We start from the raw sequence: 23,440 nt of genomic DNA on the forward strand, positions 1-23,440 counted from the left end.
ATTTCTCTGAGGAAGTTTTTTAAGGTTATTGCGATCACCAAGTGTAATAAAATATAAATAAAGAAAAGAAAGAGATTATTCCCTTATATATGTTTTGATCTATCCCTTAGTGTCTCTACATCAAGTTCGGCATCAACATCATCAAGTGCTTCAACGTCGTCGTCTGCGTCGACATCATCAAGTGCTTCAACATCTTCCTCAGTGTCCACAACATCAAGCGTATCCACATCCTCGTCAATTTCGACCTCATTAAGCATTTCAACATATAAACCTCAGACAGAAACAAAGGTATCAACGAGGTTTCTCTCGTCGTACGTTTCGAAATCCTCTGGATTCGTTTTCTCGCTGTCGTCCAGTACCTTAACATCATCCTTAGCATCGACATCATCAAGTGCTTCAACATCGTCGTCAGTATCGACGTCATCGAGTACTTCAATATCATCGTCAGTATCGACATCATCGAGTGCTTCAACATCATCGTCAGTATCGACATCATCAAGCGTCTCAACATCGTCGTCAATTTCGACCTCATCAAGCATTTCAACATCGTCGTCGGCATCAACTTCATCAAGCGCTTCAACATCATCATCAGTGTCAACATCGTCTTCTGTTTCGACACCAACTACAACGAGGTATGTATTGGTTAAACTTAGTTCAATACCAATATTCATCTCAATATCAGTATTATGTGACAATATGATATTGAAGTCTTACATTGTTCCATTTCGAGAGAAAAGAAACTTTGACAATTACGCGTTTTTCTATTAAAATGTGGATGATACACTACAACTTTTATCAGGCTACAAACATTTCTCTCGCAGCTAAAAACTATTATGCTTCCTCATAATTACTAAGAAACTTCTTAGACTCCTTAAACATGTATATAGTCTGTTTTCGGGCCTAGGCTAAATTTACAATTGTACTGTGTGTACACTTTGATGTGAAATTTTGTTAATGCATTTCTTTACTTCAGTGCGTCTACTTCAAGTTCATCAAGTGTGTCAACTTCCTCAAGGTATTTGGAATGTGTTTTAAAGTTAGGTGGATCAGAAACAGATATCGATATATAATCATATTTAAAAGAGTAAATAGATAAACTAATGTGTTAGTCTTTTCGACGCATGAAATCTTTAAATTTTTTTGTAGCGTGTCCACATCGAGCTCTGCGTCAACTTCGTCAAGTGTGTCAACATCGTCAAGGTAGAAACAAACATAATGGTTTTAAATTAGATCTTTGAGTTAAATGAAATTTATGGATCATGTCAATTATTGGTTGTAAGAGAACCAGTTAGATTATTGCTTTTATTTTCATTTAATATTTTTTCTGCAAATGATGCATAGTTTCTTTTCGCTGTTGTTAGTGGACTGTTGTAGACATTGCATTTTTTTGCATTTTATATGAAACCTTGACAACTATGTTGATGTGTTTTATTTTCCAATAAGTGCATCAACCTCAAGTTCTGTGTCGACAACATCATCTGCGTCGACGTCATCTTCTGTTTCAACACCAACAACAACGAGGTATGAATGACGTCTGTTAGACCTTGTTTCTGAACCCCCGTGAGTTTTTTGCTCGACATAACTTAGTCATTACATCTTACAACAACAAACATATGAAACATATACGTCATTACATCTTGTCATCTGGTTTATTTCCCACTTCAAGGTTAATAGTGATACTATTGATGTACGTGATATTATTTTGGAGTATTTAACTCAATGCGAAAGGTTACTTTTTTCATAACTGTTTTTAAGAATAAACGGGTTTTTGATTCAGCCTATCTATATTTCAACATCTGTTTTTAAAGGTTTTCTAAGGTTTATTATACTTGAGTTGAATTGGTTAGTACTTTCCCTTCTTGACTCCCGAATTGATAATTTCTGCTTTGAACACGTAACTGTTTTAGTGGCCAGATAATGACTCTATCATATCTTTTTTCTATATCGCTAAGAGCATCGAGGTATAAAGGGTGATCGAGAGACTGTTTCTAGACTTCGTGACGAAAAACTTTTCTCTACCGTAGCCGTCTTTTTTAAACGACTTTACTTGTCTTTCAGTATTTCTACATCAAGTTCTGCATCCCCATCATCGTCAGTATCGACGTCGTCTAGTGTGACAACCTCATCGAGGTAGTGAATTATCTCCTTTTTAAGGATCAATCCGTGTAATCTCAAATAACCGCCTTTCTCGTTTTACTTGGGTAGTTTCCATAAAAAAACTTCGTTGACGCTACTGTGATCAACTGGTTTAATTGAAAGAGAAAAATATAAATGTTTGTCTCTCTTTAATAGTATTTCTACATCAAGTTTAACATCAACACCAACGACTGCTTCAACGTCTTCGTCAGCGTCGACGTCATCGAGTGCCTCAACGTCGTCCTCAGCGACGACGTCATCAAGTGCTTCAACCTCGTCCTCAGCGTCGACGTCATCAAGTGCTTCAACGTCGTCTTCAGCGTCGACGTCATCAAGTGCTTCAACGTCGTCCTCAGCATCGACGTCATCAAGTGCTTCAACATCGTCGTCAGTGTCCACATCATCAAGTATCTCAACATCTTCGTCAATTTCCACCTCATCGAGCATTTCATCATCGTCGTCGGCATCAACATCATCAAGCGCTTCGACTTCATCATCAGCGTCTACATCGTCTTCTGTTTCGACACCAACTACCACGAGGTAAGGACCTTTTCTCGTTCAGATCGCAATAGATGTGACCATTTTGTCCGAGCTCATTGATAAACGCATTCTGAAGAATTATTACTCTCTAACAGCTTGGTTCACATAATCCACAGCTACATTTTCTTAATCAGAGCAAACAATTTTGATCCAAACCTCACATAATGAAATTGTGATTTGTCAACTTTGTGCCTAATTTATCATCAGCCTTCATTTCCATTATAAATAATTTTGAATAGAACGGTTGATACAATCCAAGAGCGTTTCAATCGAGTAATTGTTTTTAGCATTTCACAAGACCGTAAATTGCAATTGAAATATTGATCGAGAAAAGAAAAACACCAATATTAGAAATTTACAGGGAAACAATTTAGCAATTGACTCAGGTAGTTATTATACCCTGGGGCCTTTAAAAATTTCAGTAGTATATATAACTAACTGAAAAACTTAAATGCATTGGCCTTCAAGTAACTTTAAGTAGTGAGAAAGAATTGGCATTGCTGATTACACAGCAGCAAACAACATTTAGAAAAATGTCGATCAGATTTTAGTTGCTGTATTCTACATATGTTGCAGTTGTTTTCTCATGTTCCTTTTTATTTCTCTTTATAGTGTATCTACTTCAAGTTCCTCAAGTGTGTCAACTTCATCAAGGTACCATAAAAATATTTTATATGCATTGGAAATTTTGAAATAGGAAAGTCTCGCTTAAATGAAATTACAACCAAAGAAAGTATATGAGTTGTCTCTCAAACACCATTACACTTATCAACTTTATTTAGTGTTTCCACATCAAGCTCAGCATCGACATCGTCAAGTGTCTCAACTTCATCAAGGTATTAAAAGACAAGTGTTTTATATGACTTCCTATGCGTCTTTAAAATGTTTTATCGTTTCTTAAGAGCATCGTGTTGACCTCCGTTTTCTTTTTCCTTTCTGACTACTAGTACCATCGATATAAAATCATTGAAACATAAATATTATTATTAATATCATCATTTTTAGCGCGTCAACTTCAAGTTCACTGTCAACATCTTCCTCGGCGTCCACGCCATCGAGTGTTTCCACACCAACAACGACGAGGTATTACTAACGCTTTAGAGACCTTGTCTCTATGTTATATCGAAAAAACAACTTTACACTTGGCTCTATGTTAATGGTCTTATCAAATATTTTGCATTTAATTCACTGTCAGTGTCAACGTTGTCTTGTGAGTCAGCCCCATTAAGGCAATTAGCTATTTAATTTTTTTAAACCGTTCCGAGAGATCTCAAATATATCGCCTTTGAATTTTACATAAAAAGCTTTTAACGAGAATATTCTTCGAGGTTATTGTGAATATTAGCTGTTCTTAAAAGTGAAAAGTTAGAAAGAAACTTTTCTCTTACATATATTCCTTTCTTCCTCGTAGTGTATCTACATCAAGTTCGGCATCAACATCATCCAGTGCTTCAACCTCTTCGTCCTTATCAACATCATCTAGTGCTTCGACTTCATCATCAGTTTCGACATCCTCGAGTGTCTCAACATCGTCGTCACTGTCAACATCATCAAGTGCCTCGACATCGTCGTCAGTGTCGACATCATCAAGCATTTCAACATCGTCGTCGGCATCAACATCATCGAGCGCTTCAACATCATCATCAGTATCTACATCGTCTTCTGTTTCGACGCCAACTACCACAAGGTATGGAATTAATCGTGTTCAGATTAGAATAATTATGACCATTATGTCCGTGTTCTGCAATGCATTCATAAGAAATATTACTCCTGAGAAGCATGTCTCACAACATCTACACCTACTTTTCCTCACACTTTTAAATGATATTTCGTTAATGTCAATTTTATTGGCAAAATGAATACAAAATATAACACCGGCATTTATTTTTATTCTGAATAAACTTTAGTTGAAAGGAAATACACTGCGAGAGCCTTAAAATTGACTTATTCTTCTCATAGTTTTACAAGACTATGTAGATGACATTAAAATTAAAATATTGATCGAAAATAATCAGTAGTGCACATATCAGAAAAAAAAAACAATTTTAGTAATTGAATAAGATAAATGCCATATCCTTAACTTTTAAAAGTGTCGAAATGATAGATATTTAAATTAAAAGAAACTTCAAATGGGTAAGGCTTTAAGAAACTGGAATAAAGACAAAGAATTTGAATTTCTGATAGCACAGCACCAAGCAATGTTTAGAAAAACTCGATCAATTTTTAGCAGTGCTATTCGACATATGTTGCAGTCATTTGATTCATGTTGCTTTTTATTTCTCTGTAAAGTGTGTCTACTTCAAGTTCGTCAAGTGTATCAACTTCATCAAGGTATCAAAAAACTATTTGATACGAATATTTAAATTTTAATTAAGAATTATAGCTAAAGCAAAACTACAAAGCCAACCATAGAAAGTATATGAGATTTTTTCCAACATCATTGCATTTTTTTAATTTTATTTCAGTGTTTCGACATCAAGTTCAGCATCGATATCGTCAAGTGTGTCAACTTCATCAAGGTAATGTTGAACAACTGTTTTTCATTGCTTACGATACCAACTTAGTAATGTTTTTTCCCTTTTCATTGCTTCTACGATCAACATAAAAGGATTGAAGCACTTAAAGTTTTATTGATTCCATCATTTTCTAGCGCGTCAACTTCAAGTTCAGTGTCAACATCTTCCTCGGCGTCGACGTCATCAAGTGTTTCAACACCAACAACGACGAGGTAGGAATAATGCTTTACAGAACTTGCTTCTTGACTATTTAATGTCTAATATATTGAAGGTCTTGGTGTTATCTTATCGAATTCTGCATCTAGTTTATGGCCAATCTCAACATTGTCCAGTTTTTCTCCCTCATTTAGGGTATTTCCCTGTCTTATTCTTAGTGATTATTCTGTTTAATCGTTGATAGGCGTCGTTTCTAGTTTACGTATGTAATTTCTATGAGGAAGTTTTTAAAGGTTATTGCGATCACCAAGTGTACTAAAATATAAATAAAGAAAAGAAAGAGATTATTCCCTTATATATATTTTGATCTATCCCTTAGTGTCTCTACATCAAGTTCGGCATCAACATCATCAAGTGCTTCAACATCGTCGTCAGTATCGACGTCATCGAGTACTTCAATATCATCGTCAGTATCGACATCATCGAGTGCTTCAACTTCATCGTCAGTATCGACATCGTCAAGCGTCTCAACATCGTCGTCAATTTCGACCTCATCAAGCATTTCAACATCGTCGTCGGCATCAACTTCATCAAGCGCTTCAACATCATCATCAGTGTCAACATCGACTTCTGTTTCGACACCAACTACAACGAGGTATGTATTGGTTAAACTTAGTTCAATACCAATATTCATCTCAATATCAGTATTATCTGACAATATGATATTGAAGTCTCACACATTACCATTTCGAGAGAAAAGAAACTTTGACAATTACGCTTTTACTTATTAAAATGTGGATGATACACTACAACTTTTATCAGGTTACAAACATTTCTCTCGCAGCTAAAAATTATTATGCTTCGTCATAATTACTAAGAAACTTCTTAGACTCCTTAAACATGTATATAGTCTGTTTTCGGGCCTAGGCTAAATTTACAATTGTACTGTGTGTATTCACTTTCATGTGAAATTTTAATGCATTTCTTTACTTCAGTGCGTCTACTTCAAGTTCATCAAGTGTGTCAACTTCCTCAAGGTATTTGGAATGTGTTTTAAAGTTAGGATGGATCAGACACAGATATAAATATATAATCATATTTAAAAGAGTAAATAGATAAACTAATGTGTTAGTCTTTTCGACGCATGAAATCTTTAAATTTTTTTGTAGCGTGTCCACATCGAGCTCTGCGTCATTTTCGTCAAGTGTGTCAACATCGTCAAGGTAGAAACAAACATAATGGTTTTACATTAGATCTTTAAGTTAAATGAAATTTATGGATCATGTCAATTATTGGTTGTAAGAGAACCAGTTAGATTATTGCTTTTATTTTCATTTAATATTTTTTCTGCAAATGATCCATAGTTTCTTTTCGCTGTTGTTAGTGGACTGTTGTAGACATTGCATTTTTTAGCATTTTATATGAAACCTTGAAAACTATTTTGATGTGTTTTATTTTCCAATAAGTGCATCAACCTCAAGTTCTGTGTCGACATCATCATCTCCGTCGACGTCATCTTCTGTTTCAACACCAACAACAACGAGGTATGAATGACGTCTGTTAGACCTTGTTTCTGAACCCCCGTGAGTTTTTTGCTCGACATAACTTAGTCATTACATCTTGTCATCTGGTTTATTTACCACTTCAAGGTTAATAGTGATAGTACTGATGTACGTGATATTATTTTGGAGTATTTAACTGAATGCGAAAGGTTACTTCTTTTTCATAACTGTTTTTAAGAATAAACGTGTTTTTGATTCAGCCTATCTATATTTCAATATCTGTTTTTAAAGGTTTTCTAAGGTTTATTATACTTGAGTTGAATTGGTTAGTACTTTCCCTTCCTGACTCCCCAATTGTTAATTTCTACTTTGAAGACGTAACTTTTTTAGTGGCCAGATAATGACTATATGATCTCTTTTTTCTATATCGCTAAGAGTATCGAGGTAAAAAGGGTGATCGAGAGACTATGTTTCTAGACTTCGTGACGAAAAACTTTTCTCTACCGTAGTCGTCTTTTTTAAACGACTTTACTTGTCTTTCGGTATTTCTACATCAAGTTCTGCATCCCCATCATCGTCAGTATCGACGTCGTCTAGTGCGTCAACCTCATCAAGGTAGTGAATTATCTCATTTTTAAGGATCAATCCGTGTAATCTCAAATAACCGCCTTTCTCCTTTTACTTGCGTAGTTTCCATAAAAGAACTTCGTTGACGCTACTGTGATCAACTGGTTTAATTGAAAGAGAAAAATAGAAATGTTTGTCTGTCTTTCATAGTATTTCTACATCAAGTTTAACATCAACACCAACGACTGCTTCAACGTCCTCGTCAGCGTCGACGTCATCGAGTGCCTCAACGTCGTCCTCAGCGTCGACGTCATCAAGTGCTTCAACTTCGTCCTCAGCGTCGACGTCATCAAGTGCTTCAACGTCGTCTTCAGCGTCGACGTCATCAAGTGCTTCAACGTCGTCCTCAGCATCGACGTCATCAAGTGCTTCAACATCGTCGTCAGTGTCCACATCATCAAGTATCTCAACATCTTCGTCAATTTCCACCTCATCGAGCATTTCAACATCGTCGTCGGCATCAACATCATCAAGCGCTTCGACTTCATCATCAGCGTCTACATCGTCTTCTGTTTCGACACCAACTACCACGAGGTAAGGACCTTTTCTCGTTCAGATCGCAATAGATGTGAGCATTTTGTCCGAGCTCATTGATAAACGCATTCTGAAGAATTATTACTCTCTAACAGCTTGGTTCACATAATCCACAGCTACATTTTCTTAATCAGAGCAAACAATTTTGATCCAAACCTCACATAATGAAATTGTGATTTGTCAACTTTGTGCCTAATTTATCATCAGCCTTCATTTCCATTATAAATAATTTTGAATAGAACGGTTGATACAATCCAAGAGCGTTTCAATCGAGTAATTGTTTTCAGCATTTCACAAGACCGTAAATTGCAATTGAAATATTGATCGAGAAAAGAAAAACACCAATATTAGAAATTTACAGGGAAACAATTTAGCAATTGACTCAGGTAGTTATTATACCCTGGGGCCTTTAAAAATTTCAGTAGTATAGATAACTAACTTAAAAACTTAAATGCATTGGCCTTCAAGTAACTTTAAGTAGTGAGAAAGAATTGGCATTGCTGATTACACAGCAGCAAACAACATTTAGAAAAATGTCGATCAGATTTTAGTTGCTGTATTCTACATATGTTGCAGTTGTTTTCTCATGTTCCTTTTTATTTCTCTTTATAGTGTATCTACTTCAAGTTCATCAAGTGTGTCAACTTCATCAAGGTACCATAAAAATATTTTATATGCATTGGAAATTTTGAAATAGGAAAGTCTCGCTTAAATGAAATTACAACCAAAGAAAGTATATGAGTTGTCTCTCAAACACCATTACACTTATCAACTTTATTTAGTGTTTCCACATCAAGCTCAGCATCGACATCGTCAAGTGTCTCAACTTCATCAAGGTATTAAAAGACAAGTGTTTTATATGACTTCCTATGCGTCTTTAAAATGTTTTATCGTTTCTTAAGAGCATCGTGTTGACCTCCGTTTTCTTTTTCCTTTCTGACTACTAGTACCATCGATATAAAATCATTGAAACATGAATATTATTATTAATATCATCATTTTTAGCGCGTCAACTTCAAGTTCACTGTCAACATCTTCCTCGGCGTCCACGCCATCGATTGTTTCCACACCAACAACGACGAGGTATTACTAACGCTTTAGAGACCTTGTCTCTATGTTATATCGAAAAAACAACTTTACACTTGGCTCTATGTTAATGGTCTTATCAAATATTTTGCATTTAATTCACTGTCAGTGTCAACGTTGTCTTGTGAGTCAGCCCCATTAAGGCAATTAGCTATTTAATTTTTTTAAACCGTTCCGAGAGATCTCAAATATATCGCCTTTGAATTTTACATAAAAAGCTTTTAAGGAGAATATTCTTAGAGGTTATTGTGAATATTAGCTGTTCTTAAAAGTGAAAAGCTAGAAAGAAACTTTTCTCTTACATATATTCCTTTCTTCCTCGTAGTGTATCTACATCAAGTTCGGCATCAACATCATCCAGTGCTTCAACCTCTTCGTCCTTATCAACATCATCTAGTGCTTTGACTTCATCATCAGTTTCGACATCCTCGAGTGTCTCAACATCGTCGTCACTGTCAACATCATCAAGTGCCTCGACATCGTCGTCAGTGTCGACATCATCAAGCATTTCAACATCGTCGTCGGCATCAACATCATCGAGCGCTTCAACATCATCATCAGTATCTACATCGTCTTCTGTTTCGACGCCAACTACCACAAGGTATGGAATTAATCGTGTTCAGATTAGAATAATTATGACCATTATGTCCGTGTTCTGCAATGCATTCATAAGAAATATTACTCCTGAGAAGCATGTCTCACAACATCTACACCTACTTTTCCTCACACTTTTAAATGATATTTCGTTAATGTCAATTTTATTGGCAAAATGAATACAAAATATAATACCGGCATTTATTTTTATTCTGAATAAACTTTAGTTGAAAGGAAATACACTGCGAGAGCCTTAAAATTGACTTATTCTTCTCATAGTTTTACAAGACTATGTAGATGACATTAAAATTAAAGTATTGATCGAAAATAATCAGTAGTGCACATATCCAAAAAAAAAGAAAATTTAGTAATTAAATGAGATAAATGCCATATCCTTAACTTTTAAACGTGTCGAAATGATAGATATTTAAATTAAAAAAAACTTCAAATGGGTAAGGCTTTAAGAAACTGGAATAAAGACAAAGAATTTGAATTTCTGATAGCACAGCACCAAGCAATGTTTAGAAAAACTCGATCAATTTTTAGCAGTCCTATTCGACATATGTTGCAGTCATTTGATTCATGTTGCTTTTTATTTCTCTGTAAAGTGTGTCTACTTCAAGTTCGTCAAGTGTATCAACTTCATCAAGGTATCAAAAAACTATTTGATACGAATATGTAAATTTAATTAAGAATTATAGCTAAAGCAAAACTACAAAGCCAACCATAGAAAGTATATGAGATTTTTTCCAACACCATTGCATTTTTTTAATTTTATTTCAGTGTTTCGACATCAAGTTCAGCATCGACATCGTCAAGTGTGTCAACTTCATCAAGGTAATGTTGAATAACTGTTTTTCATTGCTTACGATACCAACTTAGTAATGTTTTTATTCCCTTTTCATTGCTTATACGATCAACATAAAACGATAGAAGCACTTAATGTTTTATTGACTTCATCATTTTCTAGCGCGTCAACTTCAAGTTCAGTGTCAACATCTTCCTCGGCGTCGACGTCATCAAGTGTTTCAACACCAACAACGACGAGGTAGGAATAATGCTTTACAGACCTTGCTTCTTGACTATTTAATGTCTAATATATTGAAGGTCTTGGTGTTAACTTTTCGAATTCTACATCTAGTTTATGGCCAATCTCAACACTGTCCAGTTTTTCTCCCCCGTTTAGGGTATTTCCCTGTCTAATTCTTAGTGATTATTCTGTTTAATCGTTGATAGGCGTCGTTTCTAGTTTACGTATGTAATTTCTATGAGGAAGTTTTTTAAGGTTATTGCGATCACCAAGTGTAATAAAATATAAATAAAGAAAAGAAAGAGATTATTCCCTTATATATGTTTTGATCTATCCCTTAGTGTCTCTACATCAAGTTCGGCATCAACATCATCAAGTGCTTCAACGTCGTCGTCTGCGTCGACATCATCAAGTGCTTCAACATCTTCCTCAGTGTCCACAACATCAAGCGTATCCACATCCTCGTCAATTTCGACCTCATTGAGCATTTCAACATATAAACCTCAGACAGAAACAAAGGTATCAACGAGGTTTCTCTCGTCGTACGTTTCGAAATCCTCTGGATTCGTTTTCTCGCTGTCGTCCAGTACCTTAACATCATCCTTAGCATCGACATCATCAAGTGCTTCAACATCGTCGTCAGTATCGACGTCATCGAGTACTTCAATATCATCGTCAGTATCGACATCATCGAGTGCTTCAACATCATCGTCAGTATCGACATCATCAAGTGTCTCAACATCGTCGTCAATTTCGACCTCATCAAGCATTTCAACATCGTCGTCGGCATCAACTTCATCAAGCGCTTCAACATCATCGTCAGTGTCAACATCGTCTTCTGTTTCGACACCAACTACAACGAGGTATGTATTGGTTAAACTTAGTTCAATACCAATATTCATCTCAATATCAGTATTATGTGACAATATGATATTGAAGTCTCACATTGTACCATCTCGAGAGAAAAGAAACTTTTACAATTACGCGTTTTTCTATTAAAAGGTGGATGATACACTACAACTTTTATCAGGCTACAAACATTTCTCTCGCAGCTAAAAACTATTATGCTTCCTCATAATTACTAAGAAACTTCTTAGACTTCTTAAACATGTATATAGTCTGTTTTCGGGCCTAGGCTAAATTTACAATTGTACTGTGTGTACACTTTGATGTGAAATTTTAATGCATTTCTTTACTTCAGTGCGTCTACTTCAAGTTCATCAAGTGTGTCAACTTCCTCAAGGTATTTGGAATGTGTTTTAAAGTTAGGGTGGATCAGACACAGATATAAATATATAATCATATTTAGAAGAGTAAATAGATAAACTAATGTGTTAGTCTTTTCGACGCATGAAATCTTTAAATTTTTTTGTAGCGTGTCCACATCGAGCTCTGCGTCAACTTCGTCAAGTGTGTCAACATCGTCAAGGTAGAAACAAACATAATGGTTTTACATTAGATCTTTAAGTTAAATGAAATTTATGGATCATGTCAATTATTGGTTGTAAGAGAACCAGTTAGATTATTGCTTTTATTTTCATTTAATATTTTTTCTGCAAATGATCCATAGTTTCTTTTCGCTGTTGTTAGTGGACTGTTGTACACATTGCATTTTTTTGCATTTTATATGAAACCTTGACAACTATTTTGATGTGTTTTATTTTCCAATAAGTGCATCAACCTCAAGTTCTGTGTCGACAACATCATCTGCGTCGACGTCATCTTCTGTTTCAACACCAACAACAACGAGGTATGAATGACGTCTGTTAGATCTTGTTTCTGAACCCCTGTGAGTTTTTGCTCGACATAACTTAGTCATTACATCTTTTCATCTGGTTTATTTGCCACTTCAAGGTTATTAGTGTTAGTATTGATGTACGTGATATTATTTTGGAGTATTTAACTCAATGCGAAAGGTTACTTTTTTCATAACTGTTTTTAAGAATAAACGTGTTTTTGATGCAGCCTATCTATATTTCAATATCTGTTTTTAAAGGTTTTCTAAGGTTTATTATACTTGAGTTCAATTGGTTAGTACTTTTCCTTCCTGACTTCCCAATTGTTAATTTCTGCTTCGAAGACGTAACTGTTTTAGTGGCCAGATAATGTCTATATTATCTCTTTTTTCTATATCGCTAAGAGTATCTAGGTATAAAGGGTGATCGAGAGACTATGTTTCTAGACTTCGTGACAAAAATCTTTTCTCCACCGTAGCCGTCTTTTTTAAACGATTTTACTTGTGTTTCAGTATTTCTACATCAAGTTCTGCATCCACATCATCCTCAGTATCGACGTCGTCTAGTGTGTCAACCTCATCAAGGTAGTTAATTATCTCATTTTTAAGGATCAATCCGTGTAATCTCAAATAACCGCATTTCTCGTTTTACTTGGGTAGTTTCCATAAAAGAACTTCGTTGACGCTACTGTGATCAACTGGTTTAATTGAGAGAGAAAAATAGAAATGTTTGTCTGTCTTTCATAGTATTTCTACATCAAGTTTAACATCAACACCGACGACTGCTTCAACGTCTTCGTCAGCGTCGACGTCATCGAGTGCCTCAACGTCGTCCTCAGCATCGACGTCATCAAGTGCTTCAACATCATCCTCAGTGTCCACATCATCAAGTATCTCAACATCTTCGTCAATTTCCACCTCATCGAGCATTTCAACATCGTCGTCGGCATCAACATCATCCAGCGCTTCGACTTCATCAACAGCGTCTACATCGTCTTCTGTTTCGACACCAACTACCACGAGGTAAGGACCTTTTCTCGTTCAGATCGCAATAGATGTGAGCATTTTGTCCGAGCTCATTGATAAACGCATTCTGAAGAATTATTACTCTCTAACAGCTTGGTTCACATAATCCACAGCTACATTTTCTTAATCAGAGCAAACAATTTTGATCCAAACCTCACATAATGAAATTGTGATTTGTCAACTTTGTGCCTAATTTATCATCAGCCTTCATTTCCATTATAAATAATTTTGAATAGAAAGGTTGATACAATCCAAGAGCGTTTCAATCGAGTAATTGTTTTCAGCATTTCACAAGACCGTAAATTGCAATTGAAACATTGATCGAGAAAAAAAAAAACACCAATATTAGAAATTTACAGGGAAACAATTTAGCAATTGACTCAGGTAGTAATTATACCATGGGGCCTTTAAAAATTTCAGTAGTATAGATAACTAACTTAAAAACTTAAATGCATTGGCCTTCAAGTAACTTTAAGTAGTGACAAAGAATTGGCATTACTGATTACACAGCAGCAAAGAACGTCTAGAAAAATGTCGATCAGATTTTAGTTGCTGTATTCTACATATGTTGCAGTTGTTTTCTCATGTTCCTTTTTATTTCTGTTTATAGTGTATCTACTTCAAGTTCGTCAACTGTGTCAACTTCATCAAGGTACCATAAAAATATTTTCTATGCATAGGAAATTTTGAAATAGGAAATTCGCGCTTAAATGAAATTACAACCAAAGAAAGTATATGAGTTGTCTCTCAAACACCATTACACTTATCAACTTTATTTAGTGTTTCCACATCAAGCTCAGCATCGACATCGTCAAGTGTCTCAACTTCATCAAAGTATTAAAAGACCAGTGTTTTATATGACTTCCTATGCCTCTTTAAAACGTTTTATCGTTTGTTAAGAGCATCGTGTTGACCTCCGTTTTCTTTTTCCTTTTTGACTACTAATACCATCGATAGAAAATCATTGAAACATGAATATTATTACTAATATCATCATTTTTAGCGCGTCAACTTCAAGTTCACTGTCAACATCTTCCTCGGTGTCCACGTCATCGAGTGTTTCCACACCAACAACGACGAGGTATTACTAACGCTTTAGAGACCTTGTCTCTATGTTATATCGAAAAAAAAACTTTAGACGTGGCTCTATGTTAATGAACTTATCAAATATTTTGCATTTATTTCACTGTGAGTGTCAAAATTGTCTTCTGAGTCAGCCCCATTAAGGCAATTAGCTATTTCATTTTTTTTATATCGTTCCGAGAGATCTCAAATATGTCGCCTTTCTCTTTTACATAAAAAGCTTTTAAGGAGAATATTCTTAGAGGTTATTGTGAATATTAGCTGTTCTTAAAAGTGAAAAGTTAGAGAGACATTTTTCCCTTACATATATTCCTTTCTTCCTCGTAGTGTATCTACATCAAGTTCGGCATCAACATCATCCAGTGCTTCAACCTCTTCGTCCTTATCAACATCATCTAGTGCTTCGACTTCATCATCAGTTTCGACATCCTCGAGTGTCTCAACATCGTCGTCACTGTCAACATCATCAAGTGCCTCGACATCGTCGTCAGTGTCGACATCATCAAGCATTTCAACATCGTCGTCGGCATCAACATCATCGAGCGCTTCAACATCATCATCAGTATCTACATCGTCTTCTGTTTCGACGCCAACTACCACAAGGTATGGAATTAATCGTGTTCAGATTAGAATAATTATGACCATTATGTCCGTGTTCTGCTATGCATTCATAAGAAATATTACTCCTGAGCAGCATGTCTCACAACATCTACACCTACTTTTCCTCACACTTTTAAATGACATTTCGTTAATGTCAATTTTATTGGCAAAATGAATACAAAATATAACACCGGCATTTATTTTTATTCTGAATAAACTTTAGTTGAAAGGAAATACACTGCGAGAGCCTTAAAATTGACTTATTCTTCTCATAGTTTTACAAGACTATGTAGATGACATTAAAATTAAAGTATTGATCGAAAATAATCAGTAGTGCAAATATCCAAAAAAAAAAGAAAATTTAGTAATTAAATGAGATAAATGCCATATCCTTAACTTTTAAAAGTGTCGAAATGATAGATATTTAAATAAAAAGAAACTTGAAATGGGAAAGGCTTTAAGAAACTGGAATAAAGACAAAGAATTTGAATTTCTGATAGCACAGCACCAAGCAATGTTTAGAAAAACTCGATCAATTTTTAGCAGTGCTCTTCGACATATGTTGCAGTCATTTGATTCGTGTTGCTTTTTATTTCTCTGTAAAGTGTGTCTACTTCAAGTTCGTCAAGTGTATCAACTTCATCAAGGTATCAAAAAACTATTTGATATGAATATGTAAATTTTAATTAAGAATTATAGCTAAAGCAAAACTACAAAGCCAACCATAGAAAGTATATGAGATTTTTTCCAACAGCATTGGATATTTTTAATTTTATTTCAGTGTTTCGACATCAAGTTCAGCATCGACATCGTCAAGTGTGTCAACTTCATCAAGGTAATGTTGAACAACTGTTTTTCATTGCTTACGATACCAACTTAGTAATGTTTTTTCCCTTTTCATTGCTTATACGATCAACATAAAACGATTGAAGCACTTAAAGTTTTATTGACTTCATCATTTTCTAGTGCGTCAACTTCAAGTTCAGTGTCAACATCTTCCTCGGCGTCGACGTCATCAAGTGTTTCAACACCAACAACGACGAGGTAGGAATAATGCTTTACAGACCTTGCTTCTTGACTATTTAATGTCTAATATATTGAAGGTCTTGGTGTTATCTTATCGAATTCTGCATCTAGTTTATGGCCAATCTCAACATTGTCCAGTTTTTCTCCCTCACTTAGGGTATTTCCCTGTCTAATTCTAAGGGATTATTCTGTTTAATCGTTGATAGGCGTCGTTTCTAGTTTACGTATGTAATTTCTATGAGGAAGTTTTTTAAGGTTATTGCGATCACCAAGTGTACTAAAATATAAATAAAGAAAAGAAAGAGATTATTCCCTTATATATGTTTTGATCTATCCCTTAGTGTCTCTACATCAAGTTCGGCATCAACATCATCAAGTGCTTCAACATCGTCGTCAGTATCGACGTCATCGAGTGCTTCAACATCATCGTCAGTATCGACATCATCAAGCGTCTCAACATCGTCGTCAATTTCGACCTCATCAAGCATTTCAACATCGACGTCGGCATCAACTTCATCAAGCGCTTCAACATCATCATCAGTGTCAACTTCGACTTCTGTTTCGACACCAACTACAACGAGGTATGTATTGGTTAAACTTAGTTCAATACCAATATTCATCTCAATATCAGTATTATGTGACAAAATGATATTGAAGTCTCACATTGTACCATTTCGAGAGAAAAGAAACTTTGACAATTACGCTTTTATCTATTAAAATGTGGATGATACACTACAACTTTTATCAGGTTACAAATATTTCTCTCGCAGCTAAAAATTATTATGCTTCATCATAATTACTAAGAAACTTCTTAGACTCCTTAAACATGTATATAGTCTGTTTTCGGGCCTAGGCTAAATTTACAATTGTACTGTGTGTATATACTTTGATGTGAAATTTTAATGCATTTCTTTACTTCAGTGCGTCTACTTCAAGTTCATCAAGTGTGTCAACTTCCTCAAGGTATTTGGAATGTGTTTTAAAGTTAGGGTGGATCCGACACAGATATAAATATATAATCATATTTAAAAGAGTAAATAGATAAACTAATGTGTTAGTCTTTTCGACGCATGAAATCTTTAAATTTTTTTGTAGCGTGTCCACATCGAGCTCTGCGTCAACTTCGTCAAGTGTATCAACATCGTCAAGGTAGAAACAAACATAATGGTTTTACATTAGATCTTTAAGTTAAATGAAATTTATGGATCATGTCAATTATTAGTTGTAAGAGAACCAGTCAGATTATTGCTTTTATTTTCATTTAATATTTTTTCTGCAAATGATCCATAGTTTCTTTTCGCTGTTGTTAGTGGACTGTTGTAGACATTGCATTTTTTTGCATTTTATATGAAAACTTGACAACTATTTTGGTGTGTTTTATTTTTCAATAAGTGCATCAACCTCAAGTTCTGTGTCGACAACATCATCTGCGTCGACGTCATCTTCTGTTTCAACACCAACAACAACGAGGTATGAATGACGTCTGTTAGATCTTGTTTCTGAACCCCCGTGAGTTTTTTGCTCGACATAACTTAGTCATTACATCTTGTCATCTGGTTTATTTACCACTTCAAGGTTAATAGTGATAGTACTGATGTACGTGATATTATTTTGGGGTATTTAACTCAATGCGAAAGGTTACTTCTTTTTCATAACTGTTTTTAAGAATAAACGTGTTTTTGATTCAGGCTATCTATATTTCAATATCTGTTTTTAAAGGTTTTCTAAGGTTTATTATACTTGAGTTGAATTGGTTAGTACTTTCCCTTCCTGACTCCCCAGTTGTTAATTTCTGCTTTGAAGACGTAACTGTTTTAGTGGCCAGATAATGACTATATAATCTCCTTTTTCTATATCGATAAGAGTATCGAGGTATAAAGGGTGATCGAGAGACTATGTTTCTAGACTTCGTGACGAAAAACTTTTCTCCCCCGTAGCCGTCTTTTTTAAACGACTTTCCTTGTCTTTCAGTATTTCTACATCAAGTTCTGCATCCCCATCATCGTCAGTATCGACGTCGTCTAGTGCGTCAACCTCATCAAGGTAGTTAATTATCTCATTTTTAAGGATCAATCCGTGTAATCTCAAATAACCGCCTTTCTCGTTTTACTTGGGTAGTTTCCATAAAAGAACTTCGTTGACGCTACTGTGATCAACTGGTTTAATTGAAAGAGAAAAATAGAAATGTTTGTCTGATGTCTTTCATAGTATTTCTACATCAAGTTTAACATCAACACCAACGACTGCTTCAACGTCTTCGTCAGCGTCGACGTCATCAAGTGCCTCAACGTCGTCCTCAGCGTCGACGTCATCAAGTGCTTCAACTTCGTCCTCAGCGTCGACGTCATCAAGTGCTTCAACGTCGTCTTCAGCGTCGACGTCATCAAGTGCTTCAACGTCGTCCCCAGCATCGACGTCATCAAGTGCTTCAACATCATCGTTAGTGTCCACATCATCAACTATCTCAACATCTTCGTCAATATCCACCTCATCGAGCATTTCAACATCGTCGTCGGCATCAACATCATCAAGCGCTTCGACTTCATCATCAGCGTCTACATCGTCTTCTGTTTCGACACCAACTACCACGAGGTAAGGACCTTTTCTCGTTCAGATCGCAATAGATGTGACCATTTTGTCCGAGCTCATTGATAAACGCATTCTGAAGAATTATTACTCTCTAACAGCTTGGTTCACATAATCCACAGCTACATTTTCTTAATCAGAGCAAACAATTTTGATCCAAACCTCACATAATGAAATTGTGATTTGTCAACTTTGTGCCTAATTTATCATCAGCCTTCATTTCCATTATAAATAATTTTGAATAGAAAGGTTGATACAATCCAAGAGCGTTTCAATCGAGTAATTGTTTTCAGCATTTCACAAGACCGTAAATTGCAATTGAAACATTGATCGAGAAAAAAAAAAACACCAATATTAGAAATTTACAGGGAAACAATTTAGCAATTGACTCAGGTAGTAATTATACCATGGGGCCTTTAAAAATTTCAGTAGTATAGATAACTAACTTAAAAACTTAAATGCATTGGCCTTCAAGTAACTTTAAGTAGTGACAAAGAATTGGCATTACTGATTACACAGCAGCAAAGAACGTCTAGAAAAATGTCGATCAGATTTTAGTTGCTGTATTCTACATATGTTGCAGTTGTTTTCTCGTGTTCCTTTTTATTTCTGTTTATAGTGTATCTACTTCAAGTTCGTCAACTGTGTCAACTTCATCAAGGTACCATAAAAATATTTTCTATGCATAGGAAATTTTGAAATAGGAAATTCGCGCTTAAATGAAATTACAACCAAAGAAAGTATATGAGTTGTCTCTCAAACACCATTACACTTATCAACTTTATTTAGTGTTTCCACATCAAGCTCAGCATCGACATCGTCAAGTGTCTCAACTTCATCAAAGTATTAAAAGACCAGTGTTTTATATGACTTCCTATGCCTCTTTAAAACGTTTTATCGTTTGTTAAGAGCATCGTGTTGACCTCCGTTTTCTTTTTCCTTTTTGACTACTAATACCATCGATAGAAAATCATTGAAACATGAATATTATTACTAATATCATCATTTTTAGCGCGTCAACTTCAAGTTCACTGTCAACATCTTCCTCGGTGTCCACGTCATCGAGTGTTTCCACACCAACAACGACGAGGTATTACTAACGCTTTAGAGACCTTGTCTCTATGTTATATCGAAAAAAAAACTTTAGACGTGGCTCTATGTTAATGAACTTATCAAATATTTTGCATTTATTTCACTGTGAGTGTCAAAATTGTCTTCTGAGTCAGCCCCATTAAGGCAATTAGCTATTTCATTTTTTTTATATCGTTCCGAGAGATCTCAAATATGTCGCCTTTCTCTTTTACATAAAAAGCTTTTAAGGAGAATATTCTTAGAGGTTATTGTGAATATTAGCTGTTCTTAAAAGTGAAAAGTTAGAGAGACATTTTTCCCTTACATATATTCCTTTCTTCCTCGTAGTGTATCTACATCAAGTTCGGCATCAACATCATCCAGTGCTTCAACCTCTTCGTCCTTATCAACATCATCTAGTGCTTCGACTTCATCATCAGTTTCGACATCCTCGAGTGTCTCAACATCGTCGTCACTGTCAACATCATCAAGTGCCTCGACATCGTCGTCAGTGTCGACATCATCAAGCATTTCAACATCGTCGTCGGCATCAACATCATCGAGCGCTTCAACATCATCATCAGTATCTACATCGTCTTCTGTTTCGACGCCAACTACCACAAGGTATGGAATTAATCGTGTTCAGATTAGAATAATTATGACCATTATGTCCGTTTTCTGCTATGCATTCATAAGAAATATTACTCCTGAGAAGCATGTCTCACAACATCTACACCTACTTTTCCTCACACTTTTAAATGATATTTTGTTAATGTCAATTTTATTGGCAAAATGAATACAAAATATAATACCGGCATTTATTTTTATTCTGAATAAACTTTAGTTGAAAGGAAATACACTGCGAGAGCCTTAAAATTGACTTATTCTTCTCATAGTTTTACAAGACTATGTAGATGACATTAAAATTAAAATATTGATCGAAAAAAATCAGTAGTGCACATATCAAAAAAAAAAAACAATTTTAGTAATTGAATGAGATAAATGCCATATCCTTAACGTTTAAAAGTGTCCAAATAATAGATATTTAAATTAAAAGAAACTTGAAATGGGTAAGGCTTTAAGAAACTGGAATAAAGACAAAGAATTTGAATTTCTGATAGCACAGCACCAAGCAATGTTTAGAAAAACTCGATCAATTTTTAGCAGTGCTATTCGACATATGTTGCAGTCATTTGATTCATGTTGCCTTTTATTTCTCTTTAAAGTGTGTCTACTTCAAGTTCGTCAAGTGTATCAACTTCATCAAGGTATCAAAAAACTATTTGATTCGAATATGTAAATTTTAATTAAGAATTATAGCTAAAGCAAAACTACAAAGCCAACCATAGAAAGTATATGAGATTTTTTCCAACACCATTGCATTTTTTTAATTTTATTTCAGTGTTTCGACATCAAGTTCAGCATCGACATCGTCAAGTGTGTCAACTTCATCAAGGTAATGTTGAACAACTGTTTTTCATTGCTTACGATACCAACTTAGTAATGTTTTTATTCCCTTTTCATTGCTTATACGATTAACATAAAATGATTGAAGCACTTAAAGTTTTATTGACTTCATCATTTTCTAGCGCGTCAACTTCAAGTTCAGTGTCAACATCTTCCTCGGCGTCGACGTCATCAAGTGTTTCAACACCAACAACGACGAGGTAGGAATAATGCTTTACAGACCTTGCTTCTTGACTATTTAATGTCTAATATATTGAAGGTCTTGGTGTTAACTTTTCGAATTCTACATTTAGTTTATGGCCAATCTCAACATTGTCCAGTTTTTCTCCCCCGTTTAGGGTATTTCCCTGTCTAATTCTTAGCGATTATTCTGTTTAATCGTTGATAGGCGTCGTTTCTAGTTTACGTATGTAATTTCTATGAGGAAGTTTTTTAAGGTTATTGCGATCACCAAGTGTAATAAAATATAAATAAAGAAAAGAAAGAGATTATTCCCTTATATATGTTTTGATCTATCCCTTAGTGTCTCTACATCAAGTTCGGCATCAACATCATCAAGTGCTTCAACGTCGTCGTCTGCGTCGACATCATCAAGTGCTTCAACATCTTCCTCAGTGTCCACAACATCAAGCGTATCCACATCCTCGTCAATTTCGACCTCATTGAGCATTTCAACATATAAACCTCAGACAGAAACAAAGGTATCAACGAGGTTTCTCTCGTCGTACGTTTCGAAATCCTCTGGATTCGTTTTCTCGCTGTCATCCAGTACCTTAACATCATCCTTAGCATCGACATCATCAAGTGCTTCAACATCGTCGTCAGTATCGACGTCATCGAGTACTTCAATATCATCGTCAGTATCGACATCATCGAGTGCTTCAACATCATCGTCAGTATCGACATCATCAAGTGTCTCAACATCGTCGTCAATTTCGACCTCATCAAGCATTTCAACATCGTCGTCGGCATCAACTTCATCAAGCGCTTCAACATCATCGTCAGTGTCAACATCGTCCTCTGTTTCGACACCAACTACAACGAGGTATGTATTGGTTAAACTTAGTTCAATACCAATATTCATCTCAATATCAGTATTATGTGACAATATGATATTGAAGTCTCACATTGTACCATCTCGAGAGAAAAGAAACTTTGACAATTACGCTTTTTTCTATTAAAATGTGGATGATACACTACAACTTTTATCAGGCTACAAACATTTCTCTCGCAGCTAAAAACTATTATGCTTCCTCATAATTACTAAGAAACTTCTTAGACTCCTTTAACATGTATATAGTCTGTTTTCGGGCCTAGGCTAAATTTACAATTGTACTGTGTGTATACACTGATGTGAAATTTTAATGCATATCTTTACTTCAGTGCGTCTACTTCAAGTTCATCAAGTGTGTCAACTTCCTCAAGGTATTTGGAATGTGTTTTAAAGTTAGGGTGGATCAGACACAGATATAAATATATAATCATATTTAAAAGAGTAAATAGATAAAGTAATGTGTTAGTCTTTTCGACGCATGAAATCTTTAAATTTTTTTGTAGCGTGTCCACATCGAGCTCTGCGTCAACTTCGTCAAGTGTGTCAACATCGTCAAGGTAGAAACAAACATAATGGTTTTACATTAGATCTTTAAGTTAAATGAAATTTATGGATCATGTCAATTATTTGTTGTAAGAGAACCAGTCAGATTATTGCTTTTATTTTCATTTAATATTTTTTCTGCAAATGATCCATAGTTTCTTTTCGCTGTTGTTAGTGGACTGTTGTAGACATTGTATTTTTTTGCATTTTATGTGAAACCTTGACAACTATTTTGGTGTGTTTTATTTTCCAATAAGTGCATCAACCTCAAGTTCTGTGTCGACAACATCATCTGCGTCGACGTCATCTTCTGTTTCAACACCAACAACAACGAGGTATGAATGACGTCTGTTAGATCTTGTTTCTGAACTCCCGTGAGTTTTTGCTCGACATAACTTAGTCATTACATCTTGTCATCTGGTTTATTTGCCACTTCAAGGTTATTAGTGATAGTATTGATGTACGTGATATTATTTTGGAGTATTCAACTCAATGCGAAAGGTTCCTTTTTTCATAACTGTTTTTAAG

General features: G+C 35.2%; 1 protein-coding gene across 1 annotated transcript in view; it reads left to right on the top strand.

Moving 5' to 3' along the window:
* LOC111328179 (uncharacterized) overlaps positions 1-23,440 on the top strand; it is a 92,677-nt gene that overhangs the window by 59,062 nt on the left and 10,175 nt on the right. Inside the window, exons 96-149 of the mRNA XM_088744605.1 lie at positions 111-632; positions 974-1,015; positions 1,147-1,200; positions 1,444-1,521; positions 2,059-2,130; positions 2,293-2,676; positions 3,289-3,330; positions 3,459-3,512; positions 3,682-3,759; positions 4,088-4,363; positions 4,966-5,007; positions 5,142-5,195; positions 5,327-5,404; positions 5,728-6,003; positions 6,344-6,385; positions 6,518-6,571; positions 6,815-6,892; positions 7,328-7,465; positions 7,628-8,011; positions 8,624-8,665; positions 8,794-8,847; positions 9,017-9,094; positions 9,423-9,698; positions 10,300-10,341; positions 10,475-10,528; positions 10,662-10,739; positions 11,063-11,584; positions 11,923-11,964; positions 12,097-12,150; positions 12,394-12,471; positions 12,970-13,041; positions 13,204-13,479; positions 14,093-14,134; positions 14,486-14,563; positions 14,893-15,168; positions 15,771-15,812; positions 15,947-16,000; positions 16,132-16,209; positions 16,533-16,772; positions 17,113-17,154; positions 17,287-17,340; positions 17,584-17,661; positions 18,163-18,234; positions 18,400-18,783; positions 19,397-19,438; positions 19,790-19,867; positions 20,197-20,472; positions 21,075-21,116; positions 21,251-21,304; positions 21,438-21,515; positions 21,839-22,360; positions 22,699-22,740; positions 22,873-22,926; positions 23,170-23,247. Coding sequence (XP_088600731.1) covers positions 111-632; positions 974-1,015; positions 1,147-1,200; positions 1,444-1,521; positions 2,059-2,130; positions 2,293-2,676; positions 3,289-3,330; positions 3,459-3,512; positions 3,682-3,759; positions 4,088-4,363; positions 4,966-5,007; positions 5,142-5,195; positions 5,327-5,404; positions 5,728-6,003; positions 6,344-6,385; positions 6,518-6,571; positions 6,815-6,892; positions 7,328-7,465; positions 7,628-8,011; positions 8,624-8,665; positions 8,794-8,847; positions 9,017-9,094; positions 9,423-9,698; positions 10,300-10,341; positions 10,475-10,528; positions 10,662-10,739; positions 11,063-11,584; positions 11,923-11,964; positions 12,097-12,150; positions 12,394-12,471; positions 12,970-13,041; positions 13,204-13,479; positions 14,093-14,134; positions 14,486-14,563; positions 14,893-15,168; positions 15,771-15,812; positions 15,947-16,000; positions 16,132-16,209; positions 16,533-16,772; positions 17,113-17,154; positions 17,287-17,340; positions 17,584-17,661; positions 18,163-18,234; positions 18,400-18,783; positions 19,397-19,438; positions 19,790-19,867; positions 20,197-20,472; positions 21,075-21,116; positions 21,251-21,304; positions 21,438-21,515; positions 21,839-22,360; positions 22,699-22,740; positions 22,873-22,926; positions 23,170-23,247 — 7,122 coding nt within the window. The remainder of the gene's footprint in view (positions 1-110; positions 633-973; positions 1,016-1,146; positions 1,201-1,443; positions 1,522-2,058; positions 2,131-2,292; positions 2,677-3,288; positions 3,331-3,458; positions 3,513-3,681; positions 3,760-4,087; positions 4,364-4,965; positions 5,008-5,141; positions 5,196-5,326; positions 5,405-5,727; positions 6,004-6,343; positions 6,386-6,517; positions 6,572-6,814; positions 6,893-7,327; positions 7,466-7,627; positions 8,012-8,623; positions 8,666-8,793; positions 8,848-9,016; positions 9,095-9,422; positions 9,699-10,299; positions 10,342-10,474; positions 10,529-10,661; positions 10,740-11,062; positions 11,585-11,922; positions 11,965-12,096; positions 12,151-12,393; positions 12,472-12,969; positions 13,042-13,203; positions 13,480-14,092; positions 14,135-14,485; positions 14,564-14,892; positions 15,169-15,770; positions 15,813-15,946; positions 16,001-16,131; positions 16,210-16,532; positions 16,773-17,112; positions 17,155-17,286; positions 17,341-17,583; positions 17,662-18,162; positions 18,235-18,399; positions 18,784-19,396; positions 19,439-19,789; positions 19,868-20,196; positions 20,473-21,074; positions 21,117-21,250; positions 21,305-21,437; positions 21,516-21,838; positions 22,361-22,698; positions 22,741-22,872; positions 22,927-23,169; positions 23,248-23,440) is intronic.

The sequence above is a fragment of the Stylophora pistillata genome, chromosome 14 (genome assembly GCF_964205215.1).
Source record: "Stylophora pistillata chromosome 14, jaStyPist1.2, whole genome shotgun sequence".
Classification (NCBI taxonomy): Eukaryota; Metazoa; Cnidaria; class Anthozoa; order Scleractinia; family Pocilloporidae; genus Stylophora; species Stylophora pistillata.